This window comes from Gambusia affinis, linkage group LG05 (genome assembly GCF_019740435.1).
Source record: "Gambusia affinis linkage group LG05, SWU_Gaff_1.0, whole genome shotgun sequence".
Lineage (NCBI taxonomy): Eukaryota > Metazoa > Chordata > Actinopteri > Cyprinodontiformes > Poeciliidae > Gambusia > Gambusia affinis.
Window position 1 is genome coordinate 27,621,910 of NC_057872.1, and position 10,602 is coordinate 27,632,511.

Genomic DNA, 10,602 nt, shown 5'->3' on the forward strand with positions numbered 1-10,602 from the left:
CCAGCAGCTTTGGATAGCTGTGTTTGTGGCTTACTGTAATTTCTGCAGCCAGGTAGCAATTTTTAGCAGTTCATCACTCCCAGTGTGGTCATTTCCCTTGGTCAGTTTACAGCTCAGAACAAACTTTGCCTTCACCTAACGTTGCAGGGTAGAAAGACTCAAGCAGAACTTAAACTTTAAATACATTTGAGAAAAGAGAATTTAGAGGGAGACCTTGAAGCAGGAATGCACTACTAAGGTTGATGAGGCGTTAAACTACATGGATTCACATTGCTGTGCTTTCAAGACTTCAGAGGACAGTGACAAACAATTGTTTCTTAAAAGACAAATCCTCTTGAGACATCTTCTGTCACTTCCAAACTTTTTCAAGGATCTAAGCTTTGCTCTAAACAAGAACTACCCACTGGAAACCTTGATAATACCCGACCTTTAGAAAAGGGAGACAGCTCTCTTACCCTGCAGCAAACAGGGCCAAGAGGGACAGAAGTAGGAGTAGAGGTCACTATAACTTTTTTTTTTTTGCTTCAATCATAAGCAAAAGCAAATTTTTCAACATAGTTGAGCTGCATATAGATGAATAGCTTCTGCACCTGTGATGTGATGTGACTTTGTAAATAAATGCTTATTTTTACAAAGTGAGGAGTGAAGAATAAACACAAAACATGTATATGTCAAGTGTATATCTAGCATTAGCACAACTTTAATCTTAAAGGAAGATTTGTACTAATATTTTAATTAAAATGAAAAAAAATGAAAAATACATTTTGGAAAACAAAAATCATATTTTGCATTGAGACTACTGTCTCAGTGAAGAAATAGAAAGAAAATGACAATGAACTCAAATTAGCCTTCCTGTTATCTGCTCTTTCCATCTTACCACATGACATGTCATAGAAAATACAGTTCCATTTTAAATACTGTCTGAAGTTTCTCTGACAAAATATTTTTTTTTAACACCTTACTAATTCAGAAAAAAAAAATCACATTTTGTGTTATTCACACTTAGCACCAGCTTCTACATTGAAGAGTGGTGTAGTCAGTGCAAAGTGGTAGCAGTTATGCATGGTATATTGACTCATTTGAAAAAGATTAGATTTTTTCCAGTCCAGTTGCCAGTAGGGGTCATTCAGGCTGAAAATTGGTCCATTCTAGTCACCAGCCATGGATATCTAGTTTATTCATGAGCCAAAGAATATTAAAGGTTGAACAATTTGTGAAGTGGCTTGAATGATTTCAAGTCAAAAAGCAATTGAGGTAAAATTGTTGACTCTGCATGTTCCTTGACAGAATTTCACTGTTCTCAGAGGAGAAATTAAGTTCTCTTTAAATGCTGCTGACATGTTATAAAGGAATCATGAGTTGGTAAACTCTTTCTCTCTCTCTCTCTCTGTCCATTTGTCCATCTCTCCTTATGAATGCCAGCCAGTGCACAGACATGAGAAATTCTGTTATTGAGTGCTGAGGTGTTAATATATTTAGTCATAGTTCTGATCTACACAGAATCTATTAAAAACTGTTTCTATATTACAAGAAAATAGCAAAGCTGAAAGCCAGTGACTGTGGAGAACAAAAACTAATTTAAATATTGATTTATGGTTGTTTCCCTCTAGATAAACCTTGTCACAAATTCCACAGGTAGCGGGACCCGTGTAGCAAAGAGCACTGTCATCTAATCAGTTGCTTGGCATTTCAACATACCTGCGTCTTTCAGCTTCAAAAACTCTGAAACCCAAATACAAAGGAAGTGCTGTGTAAGGCAGCTCCACTCTTCTCTGCGATTGTGTGAATGAGTGACAGAAAACCCTTTCTGCAGTGTGTTGAGGAACCTAACGAAGGTTAAAAGGGGTTGGCTAAGTGCAGACCATTTACCTCCCACTCAGCAAAGACATGCTATTTGGTCTTTTTTCTGGAGTTTTTTCTTTTAAAATAAATGGAAGGGTGTACCTCACAGGTGTGCAATGGTAATGATACACTGCAACATTGAGGGTGCATTTGTTGGATTTGTTGCTATGCTGAAGCTTCAGAGTAGAGCTGGACAATACATCGAATCCCAACCGTTTGTCCAGTTCCAAATGAATGCTTGGATGCATTTTTGGTAGACTATTACATTTTAGGAGTTGACGCGTTAAAATTCTGATTGCCAACAATATGTTGGTCTGCTTGGATAGATCGTAACTGTTTTTAGTCCTCTAGTTGACATACATCTCAGTAAACAGCACATTGTGATTATGGAATAGAGAGAGAATAGTATTTAATCCTAAAATTTAGCAATCATATCACAGTGTCATGTTTACCATTGGATTTCCAAATCTACAATCAGGACAATAATTAAAAACTACTGGAACTGTGATAAAAAAATTTAATAAAATTTTTAAAAAAAAGGTCGGTGAACAGAAGCCAAGTTTATCTTGCCAACACACAAAGAGGGAAGGGCAAATTAAAGAAAAATCTCCAAAGCACAGCAATATTCTTCTGAGAGATTATGCTACTGCAATAAACAAGGAAAATATTTCAAGGCTTTTCACACAGTTTTACTCATAACAGAAGCAATGAGGTCTGAATCAAATATTTGGATTCTGTAGATAACCTCCTGAATACTGCAACAACAGTATATAAATAAATCATAATTAATACTTCCTGCTCAAAATTCCCTAATCAGCAGGAGTCTCTGTGATGTACGACAATGGAGAAATCAGAGGCAGCAAAGCACATTCTGCCAAATGAAGCTTCTCTGCTTAAAACAGCCAGTTTTCAATAAATAAAAACATAAATATTATGTATATGTACAAATATAAATCCAGTTAATTAAAATGTATGTGTTTTTCTTTTTCTTTACAAAAGGTCAAGATTTGTGGGATTTTGTCATAAACACTGTAGTCAGGTAAACCCAGACCATTTTACCTATATAAAATCTGTATTGCAGAGTTCTGGAAGAGTAGATGGCTGTCCTTTTATTGAGGAACTAAACACTTGCCCTCACTAAAACACACACACACACACACACGCACACACACACCCAGTCTTGGAAGTTGCCCAGTGCTACCTTCTGCCGCATGACCACTGTGCTGCACCACTGGAGCAGGTGCAGATTCAGTCGGTGTTCAAGGGCATGTCAACAGCTGTGGTATTTGGATAAACGGCTCTTTCTTTGTTTACCTGTTCAGATGTGCGTCACCATCCAGGGGATTCAAACTGGTTGGATCAATCTCACAGCTGGTCTGATTTTCGGGTTTATTAAAGTCAATAGGTCAGGCAATCTGATGTCAGTGACAAAATAATCAAAACATGTTGGTACAACTTAATAGGTCAGTAGGACAGACAAAACTGGTGCTTTGGGGATGACTCTAATGTAAAGACATACAGAGAAATTAGCCATTATTTAGCTTGAGAGACTCTGACAGGTAGCTGGCAGGCCAGAGACCACAAAATCTATTCTTCTTCTAATCAGTGAACAACTAAAACCCACACATTGCCCCGTCAAAGTAGCAACAGCACTCTTTCTTGTTCAATTTGTTACTCGAGTTAGAAAAAAGGATGTAGTAAGCTATTTAAATGGTTCATGCATGGTGCAAGGAAGTGAGAAAAAGCAAGATTTGTAGTGGAAACGACACCAGGAAGGTTCAGAGGAATACCACAAAGTTGTACTCTTTTTCTCCTGGTGAGGAAGCAGATATGGAAATCTGAGAGTGAAGGAAGGAATCAACTATTTCAAGGGAATACTTACAGATAATTCCGCATTATTAAAGTTAACTTTGCTAAATTGCAATAGAAGATGCAAAAGAAAGTCTGAAATGTCAACTTCCTTATTGTTTTGTCTTTTTGAAATAGAAATTTAAGCTGAGTTACATTTCATGTATTCATTTTTGAGGATAATTTGTAAAACTATCATTTGCTCAGAATTCTGCACAAAAATTCTGATTAATGCAATCATACTCGCACACAAATACCAGTCAATAGTCAATTCAGTATCACATTGTCTGTGCCACACAGTGTAAAAACATCATTTAAAATTACACTGTGTCTGAAACAATTAGTCCACTAATCACCATCTGTCTGTTTTTCAATACAGGATTAATCCTTCAGGGTTGCAGTGGGTGTTGATGTTTCACAATCAAGCAATGAACAAGAGACAGGTACACAGAAGACAAAAGAGAATCCAACCTTTCTTGATTAAAATAAATTTAAACTCTGTGTATATAGTTTCTTTCTGCATTTTCCCAAGAGCTTCCTGCAGAAGCTATCACTTGAGGAAAACAGACACCCTCCAGCCCGGTCCCCTATGAAAAAGTTGACCTGTAGCACAGACAGTTAAATTTAAAATTCTAATAAAAATGTTTGTAAACATCACATTTATAATATCTATTAAGTAAATTGTGGCGGTATGATTAAAATATCATACCTATAAAACTTTCTGAATTATACTGACTCATTACTGAGGAAAAAATACAAACAAAAATTTCTGCAACATAATGAAACATGCTGCCAAAGAGCAAGAGAGAGCAAGTCTTCCAGCAGAGTATAGTGTTTGTGTTTCACTTTAGACTTATACACGCTGCTGATTTGACTGACTGAAAGAGTATTTAATGTATTTTTGTCTCATAAATTAAAACCACAAGTTCTATGAACCACATAATATGGCATGAGCAGTGATGAGTAACTATGTTCAACTTCAGCCCAACAAAGCGGAGTGGAGGATAATAAGGATAGGAATTACAAAGTAACAGCTGCTCAGTCACAATTTTTTGTGATGCTGAACTGTGCGACAACAGACCTCAGACCCTGGACCAGGCTTTAGTTTCTGAGGTCCAACACAAATCAAAAGCTGCGCGCAAGAACAAATATGACGCACACCTGTGACGGGTCATCTAATCAATTTAAAGACCAGGAGAGGGTTTCCTAACGTGCAGCCGCTAATTAAAGACAGGCAAACAATGCTGGGCCAGAGGGACGCCGCTTACTGGGACCCCGTACTGTCACAATAAGGCTAAATTATACGCCACATCCGCAGACAGCGCGCAAAGGCTCGACAGAGGAGCCGAGTGTGTTTCCATCGACAGCTACTGAGAGAGAAGAGGGAACTTGGGCGTAAAATGTAGCACAGTCCAGCTCAGTGACACCTGCATTCAAGTCTAATCAGTCCGTGTCAGCAGCGCACGGAGAAACAAATTCTGCCCTCACCTCTTTGGTGTTGACGATGCCTTTGACGTATTTTCCGAAGACCGAATCCACGCAGAGGACAGTGGACAGCACGGCCAGCCACATGAGTCTCTCCCCGACCCTCACCTCCATCTTTCTCTCTCCCCCGCAGCCGCTCGTCTGTTCTCACAGCTCCCAGAAAGCCTGCCGCCGTCTCGGGAACGCGCACGGATCAGCAGCGCAGAAAGAGAGGGAGAGGAGAGGGAGAGGAGAGAGGCGCGTCCTCGCAGGTCACCCTCCGCCTCCCTCCAGCTGTTGAAGCTGGATGGATGGTTATGTGCCGCTGTGTTTGTAGTGGTGGAGGGAGTTGGGTACCGAGCGCGCGCTCGGTTCCGCTCGTGCTTCGGCCATGCGACACGTCCACGCAGTGAAAATGCCATTCTTGATTGCAATCATCTTTTCATCTCAGGTCATACGCTACTAATGAAGTAGTTCTTGGGCAGATGATGCCTGGCCTCCCGCTGCAGAGGTGATTAGATCACTGATCAGGACGCAGAGGAGGAAAATCTTCTTTTTCTGCATTGTGTTTGAAGTAAAACATGATTCATATTCAACTGCAAAATAAAACTATTTTGTTGGCACTGAAAAAGGTCCGTCAGTAAGCGCAAATGCCAGTTGTTCGCAAAATTAAATTAATGCGTTTTCTATATTTCAACAATTTAAAGGGGAAAAAACCCAACTATTTTACAGTTCTACATTTTTGGCAAAACCGACTTGGAAGTATTCAGTCACGCTGAGCTTTCACGCATTGAATTTTATGCGAGATCATCTGAAAGTAGTTCAGAATTGTGAAGTACATGAAAAATGTTGCATAATTTAAAATTTTTGTCCCGGAGTAGGTATAGTGAAACCGGTCAGCTGATGAATTAAACCCCGTTAGAGACTGCAGGACCAAGACTGGGGCAGACATTCACCTTTTACCATATTTTTTTCCACCCCCAGACATTTTCCATTTAGTCTGACTGAATGGGAGCTATTTTGTAAATTGCAGTCTTTATTTATTCAAAGTTGGACACTTACCCCAAAAGATCAGCAGCTATGATTGAAGAAACAGAGGTCCTTTAACATGACATCTTTCATGCAGACAACCATTTTATTTTCATTTCATAGTTCTGTGAATCCTTGTATTGGGCCAGTGAAAGAAACCAACAAAATAAGTGAAACAAAAAATCTTTAATGTTTTCCCATAGAAACTCACAAATGTCCAGGCAGACAATCTGTCTTCATATGTGCAGTGACAATGTTCATCAATAAATGTGGACACAGTTGAGGCATTCTTATGGGAGAATATATTTATTTAAAAAAAATCAGCAAAAGAAGAAATTCGCCACATGGTTCGTCACATACAATCTGTTATAGAAACTAAAATAAATGCAGTCAAAAAGTAATCAATCTGATTAACATACATAAAAGTAAAAATATCTACATGAATCATCTTTAGTTTACATTTTTTGGAGTGTGATTCACAGGTTTGCACTTGTGGTGTTTTCAATAAAGTAATGTTTAAAAGAAAAGATAGCTATACGTTTTCCAGTCTACGCCTTATGTATTACCTTATATTGTTCCCCTCTTTTTAAAAGAGTGAACATTTCGTACAAATTGTGAAATGATGCAGCACAATTTGCATATTGAGTGCAGACAGGTTATTCTACACACCAGCACCTGCAATGCAATGGCAAAAGCTAAAACATTAAACAGGAAGGAGAGAACACCAGTCCTTGAACTGGCTGCTCTCAACTCCAACCTACTCTTTCCAGCCACCATGAAACATTCCTATGAAGCGATTGAGGTAAATATGATGAACTGTTGCGTTTATAAAAGCAGCCATCAGGTGAAACGTTAGTGTTTCTATAGATATAGGTAGGTATAGTATGTGTGAAGCCCAAGTTGGAGGTGATTGAAGGGTATTGCACTATAATAATCAGCCTCACCTCACTTCTGACTTCAGGAACAAAGACTTTGGACTTTGGAAAGACAAATACTAGAAAGTAACCAACTTTGCAAGCTTACCAAACACTAACTAAAGTAAGGATATTGCACTTTGCATTGCACTTCACCAAAAATCAGGATTGATCTAACAAAATTTTAAACCAAACAACCATTTGAACATACAAATATGTTTACATTGAACTGGAACAACGTTTTTAACTTGCAAGGAAGAGCTGACTGACAGAAACCGAATATGAGTCAGCAATACTAAGCATTGCACTGAGATAACAGTTTCAAGCTACAGGCACTCCAATTATAAATCCACAGCTTTGCCAGTGCTTGAACCCTAAACGCAACACTAAACACAGATATGATTCACCTCAGAAGTATCATGTTCCATCACCCGCTCTCATGATGCACAATAGATAAGTATTATGAGGTCTATGAGGGTCAATACACTGAAGGTGAAAGAGTTTGACACATTTCAACCATCACAGTTCTTCTTGCCCACTTGGAGTGTCGCTCTTAGTATTGGTAAAGAATACTACCAATAGTAATATTCTTCACTACTAATACTACTATTAGTATTAGTAAAGAATAGTAGTATTCTTTACAGACAGAACAATAGGTCCCAATGAGGATTGACTAAACGCAAAGGCTATCAATAATCCATTGACTTTAAAGTGCCATTTATGAATTAAACATGCCACAAAGGTAGTCATTTCCATACAACTGAATTGTCAATAAGCAGCAAGAAAAAAGAACAAACATGTAAAAGCTCAAACTCAGAATAAACCTACTCTGCAGGGAAACCGCAGATTAATAGCAACTATCAAAAACAAGTTCAAACTTCAGCCCCAAACCTGAGAGGCTAAGTATATTATTCTTTCTGTCAATCTGACTAAAAATATTGCAGTAAGTACTTGAAGCTGACAGAGCAGAGTACGGTCTAATCCTGTAGCATGACTGCAGCCGAAAATCCAGCACTTCTACGGGGGGGTAAGGATTTCAGAGTCAGAGCATCAGCTAAATCCTATTCATCAAACAGCATCCTTCTCTGCAGACCTGGCAACCTTTGGTCTGCAACCAGAACAGTGACAGACACAGACAGCCACAGTTGGGAACCATATGTGCATTTTTTAAATCAATACATATATTTCATACTTTTCAGTATGCAAGCTATCAACAGAAGAGAACAAAGGAACATCGGCATCCTTTATCCACCGGTACATTTTAAAGTACTTTGATGGCTGTGTATGCAGAAAAATGTCCTCAAGTAATCAAAAACAGTGACAACCACAATTGTAGCTGTTAGGAAGTGAAAATATCTGAACCAGTGTGCAAAAATGTGTCAGTGTTTTTTTTTTGTCTTAGCAATTGTTTTTCACAGCAGGGGTTCTTGAAATTTGCCTAAAAGCCTCCGACTTGTTACGAAAAACAAACAAACAAACAAGCTGTCAGGTCATAAAGCCCGAGGCTTGAGAACGCTTTGGTTGGACACTGAAACCAGCAGAGAAAAATCTGACAACTCGCAAGAAAAACTGTGCCATGGAGTTTAAAATGTGGACGGACAGCTGAGACTTGGACTTTCCTTTACTGTTCCACTCTTTTGAACTCCATTTCTTAACGGGGCTGGGAAGCCAAGCAACTGCTTCCAATCCTGAAATATAAAAATTATTAAAAACTCTTCACCCGCTGAAGAAATTCAAGAACCATGACTTGCAGAGATAGGACAACAATTTTCTTGAACTTGTTTGTTTTCACTTGAATGCATTTTAGTTTGAGTCTCTGCATTACTAATACAACACTACAAATGCCAAAGGCGGCAGTGAGATGGAACACTGTGTCCGTATTGTAATATTTATCATCCTCTCCTTCTGATAACTCTGCTTTGTTCTGCATAAGCCTAAGTGAAAAGACCAGAGAAGTCAGCAGTTTAGTCTAAAGAAACAAATCTGTTCAGTGCCTCGCTGTCGTATTAACGTCTCTGGAGCTATTTCACTTTTTGTCCAACAACCACACATAATTTGGTGACAAGCACATTGTGAAGTGGGAAGAAAATGATCCATGGTTTTCAAAATTGTTACAAGTAAAATTCTTAATGTCATAGATGTCTGCTCAACCCATCATCCGAAAAATGGAATGGGAACGATATAATTACCCAGTCATGGATGTTCATAAGGCAGATGAGAACAATGGAGGAGCTACAACTCAGATGGAACGACGCATCAACAGGACAACTACCAGGGACAACTACCAGGGACAACTACCAGGGACAACTACCAGGGACAACTACCAGGGACAACTACCAGGGACAACTACCAGGGACAACTACCAGGACAACTACCAGGGACAACTACCAGGGACAACTACCAGGACAACTACCAGGACAACTACCAGGGACAACTACCAGGGACAACTACCAGGACAACTACCAGGGACAACTACCAGGACAACTACCAGGACAACTACCAGGGACAACTACCAGGACAACTACCAGGACAACTACCAGGGACAACTACCAGGGACAACTACCAGGGACAACTACCAGGACAACTACCAGGGACAACTACCAGGACAACTACCAGGACAACTCCAAAATATCTGATTTATGGAAGAGCAGCAGGACACAAGATAAACACAGGACAATTGTAAGAAAACCTGTTAGAGGAAGCAAAAGGCTAACAATAGCTCTTCCAGCAGTACAATAAACCTCATCATAAAGCTTAAAATACAACTGAATGGTTTATACTTAAATATTTCTATGTATAAGACAGTAATAACCTTGAATCTAACTTATTATTTACATAGGAAAAGTGTTGTTCACATTTGTTCTGTGAACTCCACTACGAGCAAAGCTGGTCAAACATGCTCCAAAAGTCTGGAGTTTTTGGAAACCATGAATCATTTTCTTTAAACCTGATCATTTTAAGCCGCCTTTCGTCCATCACTTCAAATCCTAACGGGTTATATTATGGTCATCGCATGACAAAAATCTGAAAGGTCAGGGAGCATTAATGCTTTAAATCGCCACTCATTTTTGAAACATTCACTATAAAAAACAGCAAAAGTTTATATTAAAATATACGTTTAGAGTTTAAACAAGTTGGAACTCAGGGATCATAACCTGACATAAATAATAAAAAACAGTCCTGCATAAAGTTCAAAATATGATTTAAAAAAAACGCAATTCTCAAGAAAGCAAGTAAACCAATTCCTTTAGCTTGGAGTCTTTTGGTTTGTTGTGTTTAGCTTCGTTATTCAATTTGGAGAGAGTCAACATAGTTACAACCCACAAAGTGAGCTGTATTGACTCCCAAACAGGCATAATGGAGAAGACAATGTGGAGTTATTAAGTGTGATTTAGAGTGGATTCCTAAAGGACAAATGGCCACATTGATGCGGATGAAGCTTACAGTGTGCCCACGGCTATCTGATTAGGTCCTGCCGCGGCCCAGATGAATCACCCATTCAGGC

General features: G+C 38.9%; 1 protein-coding gene across 1 annotated transcript in view; it reads right to left on the reverse strand.

Annotated features, from left to right (window-relative positions):
- The window catches only part of tmem145 (transmembrane protein 145), a 55,515-nt gene extending 49,350 nt beyond the window's left edge, over positions 1-6,165 (reverse strand). Inside the window, exon 1 of the mRNA XM_044116408.1 lies at positions 5,179-6,165. Coding sequence (XP_043972343.1) covers positions 5,179-5,289 — 111 coding nt within the window. The 5' untranslated portion in view covers positions 5,290-6,165. The remainder of the gene's footprint in view (positions 1-5,178) is intronic.
- Between the last annotated feature and the right edge of the window lie 4,437 nt (positions 6,166-10,602).